The 21179-nt window shown below is 42.9% G+C and overlaps 1 protein-coding gene across 1 annotated transcript; it reads right to left on the reverse strand.

Moving 5' to 3' along the window:
- Window positions 1-558: 558 nt before the first annotated feature.
- LOC113450656 (transcription initiation factor TFIID subunit 9-like) lies at window positions 559-20927 on the reverse strand. The gene is made up of 7 exons (XM_026721939.2): window positions 20855-20927; window positions 19438-19519; window positions 17047-17183; window positions 15235-15369; window positions 11721-11802; window positions 9463-9576; window positions 559-7598 (listed from the first exon to the last, which is right to left on the reverse strand). The coding sequence occupies exons 1-7, from the start codon at window positions 20903-20905 to the stop codon at window positions 7432-7434; spliced, it is 768 nt and encodes a 255-aa protein (XP_026577724.1). The 5' UTR covers window positions 20906-20927; the 3' UTR covers window positions 559-7431.
- Window positions 20928-21179: the final 252 nt, after the last annotated feature.

Genomic DNA, 21179 nt, shown 5'->3' on the forward strand with positions numbered 1-21179 from the left:
CGGACCAAAAGATCGGGGTGCTCAGACTTGAGTTTAACTCATCCCTGATCCAGAAGGAGAGATTGATGCTGGGTGTCCCCGTGGAATTGCGTTTTTTTCCCTCCTTTTTTTTTTTTACCCTTAGGTGTGCAGATCACCTGTTTAGTTTCCAAATTCTTTTGGGACCGTGGAGGCCTGTGAGGCAGGCTCTGGGTGCACAGCCTGACGCGAACATCTGTTGCTTTTTAAAAGGGCGATTCCGGTTCTGTTCTTCAAAGCAAGAATCCTCCTTCGCCTCCCCTGTTCTACTTGTTCTTCCAACTCAGGAAAGCTGATAATTGGTTTTTAGAGAAGTTAATTACACCGTGCTTCTGTCCTTTTTCATTAAGGCGTTAATGGGAGGGAGGGGTGTAGATCCTTACCTCAACGGAGGATTCACCTGGAGAACAGCTGGCTTCCCTTCCTGAGTTTGGCCTTTGATCCATCCAAAGGAGGACAGCCAGAAAACACTCCATCCCTGCAAATCCACGGAGCAACTGACGTTTCTGGAGTTGAATCTTGCAATTCAGCCTTAGAAAGAACAAAAAAATCCTAAGCTCCCCACTTCAAAGATGCGTTGCCATGTTGACTTCTCTTCCTTGGGTTTGGTTTTTGTTATCGCGTCCCCCAGTCCCCCCCGGTTTGGATAAGTTTTCATCTTTAATAAAAATATTCCTATTGCACTGTGACTGATGTATGAAGGGTGCGGCGGCCTAGAGGTAGAGATCTTGCCTCACAGTTGGGAGGCTGTGAGTTTGATCCTAGGTTGAGATAGATATTTCTCTCTCTCTCTGGGCACGATGGGAATTTTATCTGCTGAATATAACTCCGCATCAGTGACAGGAAAGGCATCCGGCCATTGAAATACTCCGCTCCATTCAATTGCCCAGACTTCACCCTTGCAGGGGGTGTTGGGGTAGTTAAATGAAGATGTATATACTGTACTATTCTACCAAGAAGCATGTGCTCCTGAGTAACCCCACACCTCTTTTCTACCTCTCAAACATGCTACACTGGCCATTGCTAAGGACAGGTGCTCCTTAACTTACGGCCACAATTGAGCTTTAAAAATTTCTGTCGCTAAAGCAAGACAAGGGAATTCCCCCCATTTTATGCCCTTTCTTGGCACAGTTGCTAAGCATTGCAATTAGTAACGTAATTTTTTAAGTAAATCTGACTTCCCTGTTGATTGTGCTTGTCAGAAGGTTGCAAAAAAGGGACACCACTGCAACCGTCCTAAATATGAATCCTGTTCTGACCCAGGCGTCGTCAGACGTAATTAATCACAAACTTTTTTTAAAAAAGCAAAACCTATTTTATTGCAATGCTGGGAATTGCTTGCATTCCCAGCCAGAACTAATTGTAAGCAGTTCCCCAAGATAAGCAAATGCCTTTCATTGCTGTGGAATGCTGCCCAAAAAGAAGTTTCCAATTATAACAGAAACCAACCGAAGTACTAGAAAAAAACAACCAGAGCTTCAAGGAAGACTCAGAATCTACCGAACTACTTTGCTTCCTGCAGAGGCGTCATCGTTGAGGTCTGACTTTTATCCCTTGTGGGAGGAGCCATCACCTCCCAGCCTTATTCCCGAGTCGCCCCTTTTGTTTCAGCTCTCGCCTTCTAGCAGCTCTGTGCATACACACACTGGGAACAGGCTCCCCTTGTTCCTCTGCCTCGCTGCTGCCAGGCTCCGGAGTCAGCACCCCACTCCCAGATGGCCCTGGCCCCATCTCTGCATCGGACGCAGGACCCTCACCTGAGTCCTCACCAGAATCCCTGACTGGTCTCCTTTTTCCCTCGCTGTCTGATTCGGCTGCCATATGCACCGGCTGCTGGTGAACCACAACAAATCCGTTGTCAAACACCCAACTTTTGATCAAGTGACCCTGTGGACGCTTCAACGGTCTTCATGTCACTTTTTTTTTTTTTTTGTGACATGTCACTTCGGTCACTAAATAAACTTGTCAGTCAAGGAATAATTGGATAATAGAACATTTGTAAACTTTGGAGTTGGACTGCAGGTCCCCGGATGCTCTCTGAGATTGGTGGCTTTCTTGCAGGCATTTCATTACCCAACTAGGTAACATCATCAACGCCTGATCAGTGCACTGATGTTACCTAGTTGGGTAACGAAACGCCTGCAAGAAAACCATGCAGCTTAGAGACCACCAAGGACCCCACATTGCCAACTTGCCTCCTTTTAAAAAACAGCACTTTTTTTCCAATGTTCCAGAATGAAAATCTAGCGATGAAAACTTTTCCTGGGGATGTTTCATAACGCTCCTCAGGCATTCCATGGTGCACAGAAGGAAGAAAATAAAATGGTTTTGAGCAGAAGGGGGAAGCAATTCTCTGAAAACATAAACGCATAAGTATTGATTAGCCCTTGGGCCATATCAAAGTGCAAAGTTCAGCAAGAATTTTGTTACTAAAATTTAATAAAAGCAATTCAAAATGAAATTTGATAAAATACTACTTAAAATGGAACTTGATAAAATACAGTTTAAGATGTAATAAAATACAATCCAAAATAAAATTGTAATACTGTACAATAATTTAAGATATAGATAAAATACAGTAACATATTTCGGAGTCGCCCTTGCAATCTACCCCAATCAATCCCACATATGCCGATCTCAACCGAATCATTTTGTTTAAATACTGTGCTACTTTAAATGTTATTTTCAAGTTCTGGCCGGACATAAGGTAATCTTTGAAAGCAGTATCACTGCAAAAGGGCCACTCATGAGCGACTGGTTTTGAAATATTACAAGACGAACAGAGTTGGAAGGGACCTTGTAGGTCATTTAGTCCAACCCCTGCCCAAGCGGGGGACCCTCCACCATTTCTGACAGATGGCAGTCCAGTCTCTTCTTGAAAGCCTCCAGTGATGAAGCCCCCACAACTTCTGAAAGCAACTTCTGTTCCATCGGTTGATTGTTCTCCCTGTAAGAAAATTCCTGCTTATTTCCAGGTTGAATCTCTCCCGGATCGGTTTCCATCCATTATTCCTTGTCTGGCCTTGGAAAATAGCTTGACTCCCTCCTCCCTGTGGCAGCCCCCCAAATATTGGAAGGCTGTTCTCCTGTCTCCCCTGGTCCTTCTCTTCCCTAGACTAGTCAGGCCCAGTTCCTGCAACCGTCCATCGTGTGTTTGAGCCTCCACTCCCCTCATCATCTGGGTAGCCATTCCAATCATTTGATATTCAGATAGTCCTCAAATTCCAACCGTTTGTTTTGTGATCATTCGAAGTTTACAATGGCACTGAAAAAAAGCAACTTGATGACCGATTTCAATAATCGTTGCGCCATTCCCCATGGTCACGTGATCCAAATTCAAGACACCTGGCAAGTGACTCATATTTATGATGGTCGCAGCAGTCACGGGATCCCCTTTCGCGACCTTTGGACCAGCAAAGTCCATGGGGAAAATCAGATTCCCTTTTCTTTTATTCCACACCTGGAATCCTGCAACCAATTTTGGTCACCACACTACAAAAAAGACGTTGAGACTTTGGGGGGGAAAAGGTGCAGAGAAGAGCAACTAAGGTGATTTCAAGGCCTGGAGACTAAAATATATGAAGAATGGTTGTGAGATTTGGGTTTGGTAAACTATTGTCATTTTATACGAGATATTCTAAATTTTATTATAAATTTATGTTACACATTCATCCAATGGTTATATATTTTACATTATATTCTATATTAATCTATTAATCTTCTATTACAAAACTTAGTCTATTTCATTGCCATGTGTTTTTATCTCACCATTGGTAAAATAAATCCCATATCATATAAAATTGTTTGTCTTGTTCTTTAATTTCAAATGTCAATTTACTCATTTCAGCACAGTCATAATTTTCTTAATAACTTCCTCCTGCATAGGTATTTTATCATTTTTCCAATTTTTACCAAATACAATTCTAGCCGCTGTTACCACATTTACAATCAAATATTTCAGTTCTTTGTTGTATATTTCTGGTATAATTCCCAATAAAAATATCTGTGGTTTAAAGTCTATATGTTGTTTTATCATTTTTTCCAACCATGTGTGGATTTTAGTCCAATATCTTTCGCTTCCGAATATGTCCACCACATATTGTAATATGAAACAGGTATCTGATGACATTTCCAACGTTTATCCAATTTGTTCTTAAACATTCTGGCAATTCTCGTCAGGGGTAGATGCCACCTGTAAAACATCTTATACAAATTTTCTTTATAAGCGGTTAACATTGTCATTTTATAATTTTGAGACCACAATTTTTGCCATTTCTCTAAGTCAATCCCATACCCCAAATTTTTCCCCCAAGCAATCATCGTTTCCTCTAATTTAAATTCTAATAAATGTCCATAGTTTTTAATTACCTTTTCATCAGTACCCATCAAAATGTTATCTAAATCAGTCAACTTATCATAAAAAAAACTTGTTTTAAAATCTTTATCAAATCTGGATTGTATTTGTGCATATGAAAACCAATTCATTTTTATACCTTGTTCTTCCAAAGCTTGCTTAGATTTAAGTTCACCCTTTTCATTCAGTATATCTGTTTGTTCCTTTTTATATGTTACTGGATAAAAAAAGCTTCAATAATAGATACCCATAATGAAATTTTTAAATAATATTGCTTTTTTATCTTCCTCCAGTTTAAAAACAATGCCTCTCAAATATAATGTCTTCTAAAATACCCGTGTTTTAGTTCCCTTATACCAAAGAAAAGCATGCCATCCCAACAGCAAGTCATGTCCTTCTAGGGTTAATAATCTGCTGTTCCTTACTGTTATCCATTCCTTTACTTACATCAAGTTTGTCGCCTGATAATATAATTCCCAATTGGGCAAGGCGAACCCTCTTATTCTTGCATCTTGTAACAGTTTGAGTTTTATTCTTGCTTTCTTTCCCTGCCAAATGTATTTTAACATTAGTTTGTTTAGATCTTCAAAAAAAAAACTTTCCCTAATCTAATTGGAATTTTCTGGAATAAATATAAAATTCTAGGCAGTACATTCATCTTAATTGTAGATATTATCCCAATCAATGATAATTGCAAGTTTTCCCGTTTTATCAAATGTCACAATCTGTAGTTTAAGATGGTTATCCTCCTTCAGTGTGCTGCATCTTGCTGTTCTGTATACCCCTAAATACTTAACCTTGTTTATGATCTGGATTTCCAAGACTTGCTCTTTCTTTCGTCTTGCTAATATGTTCTTTGTTAATATCTTTGTTTTAGCTTTATTTATTTTTAAACCTGCTACTTTTCCATATTCTTCCATTCTTTCTATTCATTTAGGTGCTGTTTACAATGGATCCTCTAGTATAAATACCAGGTCATCTGCAAAGGCTTGCAATTTATACTCTTCCTTTTTAATTTTTGTTCCTTTTATTTCTTTTTCTTCTCTAATGTTCCTCCAAAAAAATAATAAGTAAAAATTGATCTCACCAAATGGACACTTTCTTCCCGGTATCTTCCTTTCCGGAGCTGTCCCAACTTCAGCGGCTTGGGAGGCTGCCTCTCCGCTGCTGGCGAAAAGGGCTTCTCCTGGATCTACCAGGGACTTTGCGGTGTCCCTGGGATTGACAGGATGCGCTGGGCTGCCTTTTATGAGGGTTTCGCTGAAAACCGGAGTCTAACTTCTGATTTTTTTTTTTTCTGCCAAACTGACCCATCGGTTTGCTTAATGACCGCAGCATTTGCTTAGCAACTTGCAGCAAAAAGACTTTATCAAATCGGGTCAATCACTCAGTTTATGACAGCCAGATTTACCATTCAGGTGACCATGCTCCGTTGAGGGCTACCTGTAGTTGAGGCCAAAGTGGTCACGCAGGATTGATGGGTTAAATACAGGCAGTCCTTGAAATATGACCACCATTGAGCCTAAAATGTCGCTAGGTGAGTCATTTGTCAAGTGAATTTTGCCCCATTTTACCACCTTTCCTGGCCATGGTTGTTAAGCGAGTCGCTGCAGTTGTTAAGCAAGCAACATGGTGTCAATTAATAAAATATTTCTATGGCGTTTTTAGAATTGCCTACAGAAAGGGAGGGGGGGAGCAGTGCAGCAGCTTGCAAAACCGAAAGTGCATTCCATTAATGTCTTCAAAGATAGTAACTAGGTCACTGAAGATTGATAACTCTGGGCTATGGAAGTATCTTATTGGAGCATACGATTTATGATACAACTAGGGGGTGAGGGGAAACCAGGGTCAAGGGTGACTCAAGACTCCTATTTAATTGGGAGCAAATCCTTAATCCAGCCTTAAACCCACAAGGAACCAGCCTCTGCCCTCTTACTTCACCAAACATTTCATCTTTCATTATTCATCAGGGGTGTGGAAATTCTTTTACTATTAATTTATTAATTTTAATTTGTTTATAATGCAGCTCTCAAAAGAAATAGAAATTGTACTTTTTATGGCAGTGGCCTAAAAAATAATGGGGAGCAGAGGGATGCATTCTCCGGTCGGACCTTTAAAACCAGAAAGAATGGTGACGTGAGTTGACAATTCTGCACCAAAAACGCTGTGTCTGTTTCCCCCCCACCCCTCCAGTGCAAGCAGAACAAAACTTTGCAAATTGTGTCATGCCACACACCCAGGTTGTGATTGTTCCCTTCGGAAAAACCAAGCGAAAAACCAGGAGAAAAATATGAGTTCCTTTCCTTTCTCATCCCAGTTTTATCCAGAGATCTTAAACCAGGGGTTGGCAACCTGTGGCTCCGGAGCCGCATGTGGCTCTTTCATCTCCTCTGCTGCGGCTCCCTGTTGCCGGTATTTGATAGGGCTTTCTGTCAGGACAGGTAGAGGAAAAAGGATGCCGGGCTAGGAGACTCTATGGTGGTGGAAGTGGACTTCCGGTCGGCTCCAGAATTGAACGGTGGGGGGGGCAGCGGCTTTGTTGCTCTTAGAGTGTTTAAGGTTGCCGATCCCCGACTTAAACCAACAAACAACACTGGAGATAAGTGGGTTTTCCACACAACTTGAGGGGGACCTCAAAAGACAAAGAAACACAATTGCGTGAACCCAACAGCCCCCGACTCAAATTTCCTTCCCTTCCAAGCTAAATTGAGACAAATACATGTATATTTTTCTGCCTACTTGTAATCACTGCACAACAGTGTCTTTTAACAAGGGGGGGGAGGGGCTGGATGGCTCAAGTTCCTCCTTCAAGAGACCCCCACAACTCACACCCCCTCCCCATAACTCTGCTGCCTGCAAACAGCTCAGGGACCCCAAAGAATGAGTTAATTGGGGGGAGGGGGGAAATGAGAAAGGAGGGGGCACAGAGGCCAGGTGAGAAAGGAGCCAACCCATTTTAAGTTTGGGGTGTTCAGCCTGAAAATGCCTCTGGTGCCAGACCAGGCACAAGATGGAAGGAGCAATGGGGAGAAGGGGAGTGGGGCTGAGCTCCGTGGAACTCATAAGGCGTCATAGTCCTCCTCTTCCTCGTGTTTCCGCTTCAAGATGTTGGGTTCGCCTGCGACGCTTTGCGAGGAGACCATGTTGGTGGCGATAAGGATGTTCTTGGAGCCGATCAGTGAGGGGTTGATCAGGACGTTCTGGACGGTGGGAGTGGTAGGGGTAGCTGGGGGGAAGAAGAGAGAGAGCAAGCATCAACCACTCACGCAAGATCTAGGTAGATCCTTGACGTACAGCCGTTTGCTTAGCGACGGTTCAAAGCGACAATCAGCCAGTAAAAGGGGGGCTCGTGGCCCGGATTCAATCCCGTGATCATTCGATCGAATTTTGGCCACCCTCAGCAAGATGGATGCCATTCGCGGCTGTTTGCACGGTCCAAGGATCGCAGGACCTCATTCTATGACGACCCTGACTTCCCATTTTCAGCAAAGCCATGTCCGTATCAAACCACTAGTTCACTTAAGGACCGCAACAGCCACTTCACAACCATCATGTTCACTTAAGGAGTGCCGTCCAAAAAGGTCGTAATATTGGGTTGGTTGTATACAACCAGTTCGTTTTACATCCGTGATGACATCCAACAGTAATGGGCAGGTGATATTGCAGTTGTATGTTGAGGACGCTCTTAAATAACAAATGACACATGGATCATGGATCATGGCAGGCGGAGCTAAACCATTTTCTTCAGGAATTGTACAACATACCAAATCCATGTTTCTAAACTTTGGCAGCTTGGAAAGAGATTAACTCAGGCATCTCCAAACTTGGCCACTTTAAGACTTATGGATTTCAGCTCCCACAATTCCCCAGTCAGCATAGCTGTCTCAGGAATTCTGGGAATGGAAGTCCACAAGTCTTCAAGTTGCTAAGTTTGGAGATTCCTGGGTTAACTTTATTAACTTTCTATAATAGACAGTGGGAATGTGGTCAACATAATATATCTTCCGCAAACTGACAAAAATAGCTGGCTGGCGAATTCTGGGAGTTGAAGTCCACTCCTCTTCAAGCTGCCAAAGTTGAAAAAACCAGGGCACCAAAAACCCTGATCGGCCCTCACAGCCTAAGTACCTGGATTTAAAACACAGCTATATTTTGGGGTTCAGTGTGAGCAAGAGCTGATTTGAACCCCTCTCTTTTTCCTTAGTTCCTTGATTACCAGGTTCCTGTGCCTTAACCTCCTAAGATGTGGTACTCTTCCCAAAACATTTCCATCCACTTTCTTTCCTGGATAAAATAAGGCCAAAAATGTCCAGCCCTCTTAAATGGGCTCCAAGTCCATTCAATTAAAATTGCTACCGTTTCCCCCAAAATGCAAGCTACCCTGAAAATAAGTCCTAGCTTGATTTTTACATTGTCTCCCAAGCCCTACCTCCCCAAAATAAGCCCTAATTAAGATCCCGCCCACTCCAGAGTGGACAGGTAAAAATTAAGCTAGGGTGGGGATGGAGCTGCCCTCCTACTTACCTTTGGACAGTTGTAGCCAGGCCTCATACCTACCCCACCCCCCGACACCTGCCTTGCCAGACCATTTCTTCTGCAGCCAGCAAGGCTTTCCGGAAGGGCTCTGGAGCTGATGACAAAGCTCTGGATCGATCCAGAACTGTTATCAGCTGCAGAGGCCTTCGGGAAAGCCTTGCTGGCCACAGAAGTAGCTCCTGAAGGCCTCTGACAGAGAAAAGGAGGCTGGAGGTAATGCATGAAAGTGAAGTTAGTCAGTGGAGGACATCCCCCGAAAATAAGACCTGGTGCCTTTTTTGGTGGCAAAAAAATAAATAAATTAGACAGGGCCTTATTTTGGGGGGAAACATGGTATTAAAAGAACTCCGTAAGAAATGGAAATACTCTTAAGGCCAGCCATTTTCTACATTTTTCTCTCCAGCAGCACCAAAGGAAGACAGAAATGGTACGGCCTTTTCAATCTCTCTGGAGAGGGGGTTCACCCTGGCTCCTTCTCCCTTCTTTTCTCTCTTTCTCTCTCTCTCTCATACACACATACACACACTAAAAAAATCACGCTCAAACCTTCTCACCTGATTTTACAGATGTTTGAGAGGTTGGGATCTGGACGGTGAACCTCTGTCCCGTCAGCGAGACGGGAGTCCCGACTTTGGTAGAAACCGACACCGCCTGTGCCGAAGGGGGCCCTGCAAATGGAAACAAGAGGTTGAGAGTTCGAGGCCAGGCAAGTCTGACTGGAAGGGCAGCCAAGAAGGGGAGATCTCGTCCGGAGCCCTAGAAAGAAGACGGCCCCTCTCACCCACCCACAGCTGGCAAATGCAGGACTCCAGGTTCCATAAGGCTGAGAAAAGTTCCGGCCTCCCCAGACACCCCCCGCAACTCATCCAGCTTGCTAGCTTATGTGCTTGTTTTATATAGTATATATATTTAAATTTAGATGGTATTTATTATATACATTCTTTGTTGATCTAGTACCATATATCATTTATTACATTTAATATATTTGTATAGTATGGATTAAATGTATTAAATATATATTGTTATTAAATTTAGATTTAATAAACATGATAGACTGTTTATTAAATTTGGATTTATTAAATGTAGTTATTTATTAAATGTATTGAATATATATTCATATTTATTAAATTTAGATTGCATTCATTTATTAAATTTAGGTTTCTTATTAAATGCAGCATGCTACTTATTAAATGTATTGAATACACACTGTTTTTATTTATTAAATTTAGATTGTATTTATTTAATAAGCATGATAAACTATGAAATTTAGGTTTCTTTTTAAATGTGTATTTATTAAACGTACTGAATACATGTTATTTATTACATTTAAATTTTATTTAATAAGCATGATATACTATTTATAAAATTTAGATTAAATGTAGTATGTTATTTATTAAATGTTGTTTAATATATATTGAGTACTTACTAAATTTAGATTGTATTTAATTAATAAGCATGATATATTAATTATGAAATTTATTTAATAGGAATTATATGTTCTTGATTTATATAAATTGTGCCTCTGCCATAACAAGAAGTCAGCCAATGGGAACTATTTGGTGACTAAGAAACAGCGTCTGTTGTGAACCATGCCAGATGGTTCACGGCCTGGGCGTGGATTAGCTCTGTACATATAAGAATTGGTTAGCTTGTGTGATTATAGTTTCTGTGATTATGACTTCTGGATTCTGAGTTCTGGTTCTGATTTTTGCTGTGCAGGTATTGTATACATGCACCATACTATATATAATTTAATATAAATAAGTTTCTTCTATAAATGAATCCTGCTAAATTATTTACTTGTGTGCTGGTGGGACTGTGGCAAACTCTGACACACTTTTGAGACAACCATGACTTGGATGACCGAGAATCTCCACAGACATTCTTGTCGTGGTTCGCTGGCAGCCCGTGCAGACGGTAGCAGAATCAGACAGTGGGGAGGAACAGGGACCAGTCCGGGGGTCTGGGGAAGACTCGGATGAGGGTCCTGCGTCCAATACAGAGATGGGGCCAGGATCATCTGGGAGTTATGTGCTGATTCTGGAACCTGCAGAGTCTGGCAGCAGCGAGGCAGAGGAACAAGGGGAGCCTATTCCCAATGCACGGATGTGCAGAGCTGCTAGAAGGCAAGAGCAGCTGAGACAAAAGGGGAGACTCGGGAGTAAGGCTTGGAGGTGATTGCTCCTCCCATAAGGTATAAAGGAAGTGCAAAGGGACAGGAACCTTTGCAGGAAGCAACGTTGTTCGCTCTGATTGTTTTGGACTCTGAAAGCTCCGTGGTGAATTTGTTCTGTTTGGTTTTGGGAAGGCTAATTGGGACTTTAGTTGTTGGCAGCAAGTCAGATAAAGGTGCGTTCTTATTAAATGTCTCCCGAAGAACTTTGGAAGATGTCCCTGGGAATAATTATAACCAGTTTTCACTCATTCCAGGATGTGAATGACGATAATTCACAGCCATTGAACTAAAATAAAAGGGTTTTTGGATTTTATGCATGTTTTATGCAGTCTCAGGAAGCCTTGGTCAGAACAGTTCTTCTGAGAGCCTTTTTATATTTGTTCTGTAAAACTGGTGGTCTCCTGGTGGTTTCCCCTCCCCGTACTAAAAGATCCAACCCTGCTAGCACCTTTGGGAGCAGCCAGGCTTGGCAAGGTGCTGCTAGCTGCTGGGGCACCATGGAATAGCCACATATAGAGAGACTTTGAGGAAGGGAAGTGAATGAAGAAAGAAACACCTTGAAAACAGAAATTATCAGAAGTTAGCTCCCCATCTCTCTCTCTCCCCTCCCCCCAAAATAATGGTGGGACAGATTACCTAGGGTTGGTGTACTGGGCCGGCTGGTGACGGCGCCAACGCTCAGCCGGGGCACAGTGATTCTCCCAGCAGAGGACGAGATCTGGTTAAAAAGAAAAGCAGAACCAAGATCGGTTGAATCCTACATGCTGGAAATGCAAACGAAATCATGGCATCTTCTATCATATGTGGTGATCATCCCCAGATGCCCAAAAATACTGGATGAAATTACAAGAAACAGTTGAAGAACGGACAGAATTTAAACCGGAGTTGTTTCTGTTGGGAATAATTAAGCGGAAAGTATAGGAAGAAAATTAGATATATGCTACTACATACAGGTCTTTTGACAACATCAAGGATAGTATACACACAAGGTTGGAAAGAAAATAATATACCTTCGGAGAAATTAATAATTTGTAAAATTCTAGATTGTGCTGAAATGGATAAATTGACCTTTGTTAAAATGCTCTCAATCATGCCTTGGTAAAAAGTAGGCAGGACAAAAAGAGAAAAAGTTGGGGGAACTTCCGGTTGCAGGCTTCGGCGGCGGCAGAAATCCGCGATGCTGCGGGTCCCTGCTGCGCTTGCCGCTGAGGTACCCCCGATCCAATTGGATATGGGGGGTTGTCGCTACCCCAAAGAGGTAGTGGAAGACAGAGGAGATCCGGGCAGGGGTCTGGGGATATCGCACCCCCTTTCCCCAGCCGGCTAGACTCCTTTTTCCTGAGGCAGTGGAGCCGCTGTCAGAAATGGCAGCCACAAAGGAATCTTCAACCGGATAAGATCTGTGCAGGAGGAAGAATCAGAAGGAGAAAGTTTTCTTGGCTGAACCAGGACACTGAGATACTTTTAAATACCCTGGAAAGCTGACTTTCGGATTGATACATTTGTTTCCGAAAGAAGTTGTTAAAGCGGCGAAAGTGCTGAAGGAAAGTTTACTCCCCTTCCCTACAGAGAAAGCAAATGAGCACTGAAAAACCTGCTTCTTTAAGGTAAAAAGAAGCTCTTTGTTATAAGTGGAAGGAGAGGACTAAAAAAACCTTTAAAAATTTGTTGGAGGAGACGCCTTGAAGATTACAAAACCAGCAACTAACTGTAATATGGCTTTAGAATATATTTGGGGATTTTGCCCCAGGAGGAAAAACTGCAAAGAGAAGAAGAGGAAATACTTTGTGTTTGTTTGGACTGTTTGATAACTTTGACACTTGGAAATTACTTTAAGACTAAAAACATTTGGGTTGTCTTTAAAAAATTTACAATGGCACTATCTGTGGATGAATTAAGAATGGAATATGAAAAATTAAAGGAAAGAGAACAAGAAGGCAAGGATTCTTTGGGAGCTGTCTTCCACTTTTTAGAAATGGCGGTTTCTACATATCAGCAAATACATGAGGAAGAAGGAGGAGGAGGAGGAAAAGAAGGAGAAGGAGAAGGAGAAGGAGAAGGAGAAGGAGAAGGAGAAGGAGAAGGAGAAGGAGAAGGAGAAGAAGAAGAAGAAGAAGAAGAAGAAGAAGAAGAAGAAGAAGAAGAAGAAGAAGAAGAAGAAGAAGAAGAAGAAGAAGAAGAAGAAGAAGAAGAAGAAGAAGAAGCAGCAGCCATTTTTAATGGACAAAAAAGTTTACTTAAGAAAGAAAATAGGAAGAGAGGAAGGAAAAATGAGAATTTAAGAGTTAATAAAACAACCAAGAAAAAGAAAAATAAGGTGAAAAAAAGGTACAATGTTAGAAAGCAACAGAAAAGAGAAATACAACAGAGAGGGGAAGTTAAAAAGGTGGAGGGGTGGGGCAAAAATACCAGAATGGAGAAGAAAGGGAGGGAAAAAAGGAAAAAAAGCCATAAAGGCCTGAAACAAGATGTAAAAAAGCATATTTTTTTCAGAGATAAAGGATAGAGTATTAAGGAAAGATTCTGCAAGAGTACATAAGATAGTATTATAGTATTTGCATTTGAAATAGTCCATTGGAATATTATAAGATTTAATAAAATATTAAAATGTTTAATAATGATAGATCTCAATACTCAATAAAATATCAAAAGAGAATGTGTAAAATGATTAATGTTTAGCTACAGTCTAACTTGTTATTGCTTTAATGTTATTATAAATTTATTATTTCATTTTCTTATTTTAAAATAATGTACTAAGTAGAATTAGAATTAGAATGGAAATTATATACTTAACGATATTATAAATTTATTATTCCTTTATTTTAAAATGCAACATGTAGAATGTACTAAGCAGAATCAGAATGGAAATTATCTACTATTTTAAGTGTTAATTTAGGGGAAAGATAGAAAGGCGTTACACTTTAAAAGTGACCACAGGGGAAATCTTCTGTTAAAGAGAAGTGATATATAGATAATTGGAAAAGAACGGACAAAAGATACAAGTATAATGATTTTAAAATAAGATGAAATAAGCAAAATATAATTAAGAGAGTGAAAAGAAGGGAGAAGTTATATAGAAAATATAGAATGGTAAATAAGATAAGAATGGTACATAAGGTGAGCATGAATTTGATATAGGTCTGTAAAAAAAGATGTAACCCGGGGCTAAGCCACTTTTCAAAAGAAGTTTTATGTTTTGTGTTTTGGTTAGCTATGTTCAATTGAGAATTAATAAAACCTTGGAGGAATAAAACTAAAGGGAGAAACAATGAGAAACTTGGAAAAGACGTGTATAAATGATAATTAAGGAGGTTTTATGCTTTTATGTCTTGTTTTATGTTTTGTATTTTGTGTGTTTACGTCTGATTGAGAATTAATAAAACCTTGAATAAAAGTGAAGGGAGAAACAATGAGAAATTTGGAAAAGATATATAGGTGTCTAAATGGAAATGTGATAATCTGGAACCATGCTGTATAAATGTTTATATGCGACTGAGAATTAATAAAACCTTGACAGAAAGAAATATAATTGAATAAAAGTGAAGGGAGAAATAATGACAAATTTGGAAAAGATATATAGGTGCTTAAATGGAAATGTGATAATGTGGAACTATGTCTTAAAAAATGACGGTTCATTTGTCTTGTTAAAACTTATAAGTAATTTTTAGAAAGGAGGTTTTATGCCTTTATGTCTTATGTTTTGTCTTTAAAAAATCAATAAAATTTGTTTTTTTTTTTTAAAAAAGAGAAAGTTGCTATCCTCATCCAACGCAGGAAATGCACGTGTTGCTTTGCACATTTCATTTCAAGATAACGTGTGAAGAGACCGCCAGATTGTTAGTTATCTGCACCCCCAGATACTTAATTCTTGACCATCACTACAGCTGCAACCTTGATACTGAGGGGAGAATGACCATGGTGTCTCTTTCTAAAACGTACAATGATGTTGTGGACTTCAACATCCGGAATTCGCCAGGCAGCAGGCTGGTCTAAATGTTTAAACTGAGAGGTTATCAAGAAGGAAACGGATCATGATTTTAAAAGCCAAGCTCTTAAGGATATATTTTCCACCTCGCCATGGGAAAACCGTATTCATCCTGTTATCTGGATTTCTCCCAGCCACACGAAAGATTTTAGTGAACGTCCTTACCTTTTTCTGCAGAGACTTCAATCTGTAATTTGGAGCTGTCAGGCAGTATCGGTCTGGAGGCAACCTTGGCCCGGAATAAGGTTTAATCAAAGGCAATGGGGTTTGGTTCTTCTGCCTTGCAATATCCAGCAAAAACTGTGGGACATAGAGACGTTTTATGCAAAATTAGCAAAATTTTCCTCAAAGACCCGTACAGAAGCAGCGAGTCCCTTTCCTGTTGAATTACAGCTCAGGTTCTGGGATCCACCTCAAGCTAGCTTACCTCCTTCCACCAGTCGACCACCAAGAAGTATTCTCAGGTAGTCTTTGACTTATGATTGATTGCCATTCCAAGTTTACGACAGGTTTCTGCCAAAAGCGACTTATCACCTGAATGTCTGTGGAGATTCTTAAGTCATCCAGGCCACGATTGTCCCAAAGGCACTTTTTTTTTTCAGGAGGAAACTGGACTTTGTTTCTTTTTCTTTTGAAGACGTTCCGTTTCTCATCTCTGACCAGATGGATTTATACCTGACAAAAATCCCCATCAGCCAATGGTAAAAAAATAAATAAATGGCTGGTCATTTGCATCCTTTTGGAGAGCCACTGAGACCCCTCGGAGGTTCGTCTGTGTCTTCAGGGTCACCTCAGCGGTGCAAATGGGTGTGGAGTCCACAACACAGTTGTTTCAGAAGTTCTAAGGGGGCTCCACACCCATTTTGCACTACTCAGGTGACCCAGAGGACCCCGACAAACCTCCAAGTGGCCTCAAGGGTTCTCCAAAAGGAACGCAAATGACCAGCTGCCTGCAAGGAGTACAAATCCTTCCTTCCCCACCATCCAGTCAGAGCTGAAGAAGCAAAACGTCTTCAAAGAAAAAAACCAGAAAGGCCAGTTGCAAAAAAAAGTACCTTTGGGACTATTTATGACCTATTTTTGAAGTTCTGAGGGCTGCAGGGGCCTTACGGTCATGTGACCACATTTTAGGCGCTCAGCAACCAGCCCAAATTTACAGCAGGGTCACGTGACTGGAATTTATGACATTTTTACCTCAGCCTCCCCCACCCCCCCCAAAAAAACCCCAACGGTTACTTCCGAGTTTTTTGGGGGTAAACATACCCCCACAGCAAATAGCTTTGCTGAACAATGGTCAATTCACTTAACGGCCACTGCAAAAACGGGCTCATCAAGATCAGGTTGGCGCTTCCCTTCATGGCGACCCTGACTTACGACCGTATGGGGCAGGGCTCCATTACGATCGTAAGTTGAGGATTGCCTGTAAGCGTTCATGGGGCTGAAGGCCCTCCCGAGGTCTTCTTGGGAACTCTATTTACAGATCCCTCCTTCCCTGAAATAACAACGTTGTGGCCTGTCGGCCACCGGCCCCTCCAGAAGCCGAATCAGAGGAGGAGGAGGAGGAGACGTGGGAGTCAGGGTCAGCATTAGGGCAACCCGTAAGCTCTGAGGGGGAAGAAGGAGCTGGCAGAGAGACGGACACAGGCGGAGGAGCCTGGGCCATCCGTCAGCCCTCCGATGGAGAGTCAACAGCCCCCAGGTCTGGAGGTGGCTGATGACGCAGAGGAGGAACAACTGGATCCAGTGCCTGACGTGCGGATGTATGGAAGGCAGAGGAGAGGAGAGCAGTGGAAATCTATGGGCTGGTCCTCGGGACGAAAGAGCCACTGCACTGAGAGAGAAACTTTTTGTCGGAGCTGCTGGAGCTCTTAATTCAAGGAGTCTTTTGAGTTCACTTCAGAGGGTTTGTCGTGTTTGGGGAGCTGGGTCAAAACAAGCGATTCCCTTCCCCCAAGATTTAAATCAGGAGAAACGTACGTCTCTGGGCGGAGGGGAAGTGAAGGACTGGTCTGTCCGGCACTGGATGGCCAACCTCACATCATCTGCGTCGACGCTTGATTTTTTGGCGTGGCTGGAGTAAATTTTCGCATCTTCCAGGATTGTCGTCACGTACCCTTTTCAGGAAACAAACAGCAGGTGAAAAGGGAGAAGGCCAACAATGTTCAGGCCAGCTGAACCAGACACACAGCAGCCTGTCCTCTCATCCCGTCGTGTACTAGGCTCAATAGCAGGTACTGTGAGAGGGATCTTGGACAACCAGCTAAATAGGAGCCAGCCGTGTGCAGCAGCAGCCAAAAAAGCCAATGCAATCCTAAGCTGCATTAACAGAGGGATACAATCAAGATCAAGTGAGGTACTAATACCACTCTGTAAAGCCTTAGTAAGGCCACACCTAGAGTACTGCATCCAGTTTTGTTCACCACCCTATAGAAAAGATTGTTGAAGCTGCAGAGAAGAGCAACCAGGATGATGAAGGGGCTGGAGACTAAAACATATGAAAAATGGTTGCAGGAACTGGGCTTGGCTAGTCTAGTGAAGAGAAGGACCAGGTGAGACAGGATAGCAGTCTTCCGATATGTGAGGGGCTGCCACAGAGAGGAGGAAGGGGGTCAAGTTATTTTCTAAATCGCCTGTAGGCCAGACAAGGAATAATGGATGGAAACTGATCAAGGAGAGATTCAACCTGGAAATAAGGAGAAACTTTCTGACAGTGAGAACAATCAACCGACGGAACAGAAGTTGCCTTCGGAAGTTGTGGGAGCTTCATCCATGGAAGCTTTCAAGAAAAGACTGTTAAAAATGGTGTAGGGTCTCCTGCTTGGGCAGAGGGTTGGGCTAGATGACCTACAAGGTCCCTTCCAACTGTTAATCTGTATCTGTACCTTCAGGTTCCCTAACTGGTTATCGTTCCCATGGACACAATTTTGAACCAAGTAGCAAACCGATAAAGGCACACGTTAAAGGATGTTCCATAAATTAAGTCACTAAAAACCTCAACAGCATGAATTTATTCATTAAGTTTATTTGCCGCCTATCTCGCCGTGCAGCTGCTCTTAGGCAGTTTAGAGGAATAAAGAAAGAAGAAAAATGAAAGGAGTATAAACAGAAGTAAAACAAAAGAACAAACAATGAGAAAGGAACACAATGGGAATACAGGTAGTCCTTGCCTTTATGACCACAATTGAGCCCCAAATTTCTGATGTTAAATGAGACATTTGTTGAGTTTTGCCCCATTTTATGACCTTTGTGCCTCGATTGTTAAGTGAATCAATACAGTTGATGTTAGTGACCTGGCTTTTAAATGAATCTGGCTTCCCCATTGACTTTGCTTGTCAGATGGTCGCAAAAGGGGATCACATGACCCCCCTGGGACACAGCAACGGTCGTAAGTATGAACCAGTGGCCAAGCATTTGAACTTTGATCACGTGATCATGGGGATGCCACAAAAGTCGTTAAGTGTGAAAAAAGGCCAAAAGTCCATTTTTTTCAGTGCCGTTGTAACGTCGGTCACTAAAAGACGCGCTGTAAGTAGAGCGCCAACTCATAAAATATTTCTATGATCTTTTTAGAGTTGCCAACAGAAAGGGAGGGGGGAGCACTGCGGCAGCTTGCAAACCGAAAGTGCATTCCATAAATGTTTTCAAAGATAGTTAACTAGGTGACTGAAGTTTCTGCCACGCACAATTCTAACTGGAGAGCCTGATTGAGGACTCTGGGCTATGGATGTGTCCCATTGGAGAATATGAATTATGATATACCCTGGGGGGGAAGAGAGAAGCAGGGTCCCTGGGGAGGACCCTTGGGGTGGGGGAAGCAGGGTCAAAAGTGACAATAAGTTCTGTGTCTCAGAGTCGGCTGCACCCAGGCAGTGCAGGACATGTTAACTCCCAATAAATCCTTTTGAAGTTTTGGAAGTTTGGCTCAAGACTCAGGATTTAATTGGGGAGTAACTGCCAGAATCCTGACAGCGAGGACTACCTGTACTTACAATAATTTGTTTAGTGACTGTTCGAAGTTACCATGGCACTGAAAAAAGACCAAGACGCCATCATGCCCCAGAAGGACCGGTTTGCAGAGGCCTGTTCTCCATCACAAATAAATAAATAAAATTGGACAGGGTTTAACAGCATTGAGATTTCGGCCCTCTTACTGCCTCTCTTCTGATTTTGTGGCAGGAAAACTGGGAGCCCTGTTTTATCTGGAATTGTTCAGAGCCTCTACGCTGGAGCTGATCGAGGAGACAGAACCTGTTGCAACGTTTTTTTTTTAAAGGTTATTTCATTATTCTGTATCCCGCCTCCATGGGAGAGAGAGAGCAAACAGGAAGGTGTACGGACACACAAAAAGGCAACCAAGGGAGCACTTACTGTATGCGAATTCCAACATCTGATTTATAACCCGGGGCTCATACTCTGTAATCCCCGTGTCTTTTAGGATCTGGGCCATCACCTGTGCAACAGAAGGACAAAGTCAGACAACTCCACACAGCATCAACGGCAACACAAGCAAGACTTTGGATTTAAGTTCCTTTTTTCTAATATTTTTCGGCCTCTGAAAAGTAAACAAATAAGTTACGAAAGCTTCTCTCTGGGTTTTCTTCCCTACCCTTTTCTTCTCCCTGCTGCCGATTCATTTAGATCTCGGTTCCTTTTTTGGGTATTAGTCCGGTTTGGCTAAGTGCATTGTGGCTGATATGCTTGGAAGAAACGGGTTCGGCTTAAGCAACGTTTGACAGCCAGTCAGGAGATGGGAGAGGAGAGGTCTTCCAAGGAGCGTCTGCTAGGATCCAGGTTCCAAAGTTTTAAAAGCTGTCCTTGAAAGCTGGTCCTTGGACTGTCAATCGTTATATACACACCTGAACCCCTGCCTCGGGTGGCCCTTAGGGAAACAAAAGGAGGGTGCAAAGACGGAGCAGAAAAGACGGAGCAAAACAGCCAAAGAATCACGGAAGATGGATGAAGGGTGGATGGGGAAGGAAGGAATTACTGTGGAAGGAAATAAGGGATATAGATGCGTGGATGGATGGTAGGGAGGAAGAAGGAAGGAAGGAGGTAGAAGGAAGAGAGACAGAAGAAAAGAAGGAAGAAGGGAGAGAGGAAAGAAGGAAAGAGGTACTGTAGAAGGAAATAAGGGAGATGGATGCATGGATGGATGATTAGGAGGGAGGGAGGAAGGAGGGAGGGAGAAGGAAGAGTTAGAAGAAAAGAAGGGAAAAGGAAGGGAGGGAGGAAAGAAAGAGATACCCTAGAAAGAAATAAGGGAGATGGATGGATAGGCGGGAGGGAGGAAAGAAGGAGGGAGGGAGAAGGAAGAGAGACAGAAGAAGGGAGAAGGAAGGGAGGGAGGAAAGAAGGAAAGAGGTACTGTAGAAGGAAATAAGGGAGATGGATGCATGGATGGATGATTAGGAGGAAGGGAGGAAAGAAGGAGGTAGAAGGAAAGGGAGATCGAAGAAAAGAAGGGAAGGAAGGAAGGAAGGAAGGAGGGAGGGAGGGAGGGAGGTGGATAATTGCAAATGAGGAGATAAACCGGGCGTCCACTCCCACTCCCACCGAGCAGGGCAGGCAAGAAAGGCCAAGCGAGGCCGCCACTGCAAGCAGGGGAAGAGGCAGAGAGTAGTCCTTGGACTACAAAGCCCACCATCCAGCTGGAAAGCAGCGCCCAGAGCGCCGCAGGGAGAAAGAGAGAGCGAGAGAACCCGCGGCTGCTTGCATCTGCCAAAGCGGCCGCCTGCCCGAGCTTCTCCCCCCGCCCGATCCCCCATCGCAGCCAACCCGGCCCCACCTGCGCATCCTTCGGGGCGCTTTTAGGCGACGCCATTTTGCCCGCTTCCATCGCGGCGCTGAGCGGCCTCCCGAGGACGGTGGAAGAGAGCATGCGCGGACCAGGCTGCCCGCCCACCCACCCCGGAAGCAACGGGGCGCGTGCGCAGCAGTAGAACCGAAGCCGAGGCTTTCCCGGACCTCCTCCCTCCTCTTACCCTTCCTTTTTCGTGGGTGAGAGTAGGCAAGGGCGGGGTGGGGGGTTGCACCGCAGAGAACGGGGCGTGGAAATGGAAAGGGTGGATTGCAAGGCGTCTCCAGGTAGCCCAACCCTTTTCTGCCAGCCT

This window comes from Pseudonaja textilis, chromosome Z (genome assembly GCF_049901715.1).
Source record: "Pseudonaja textilis isolate UNSWEBS1 chromosome Z, rPseTex1.2, whole genome shotgun sequence".
NCBI lineage: Eukaryota > Metazoa > Chordata > Lepidosauria > Squamata > Elapidae > Pseudonaja > Pseudonaja textilis.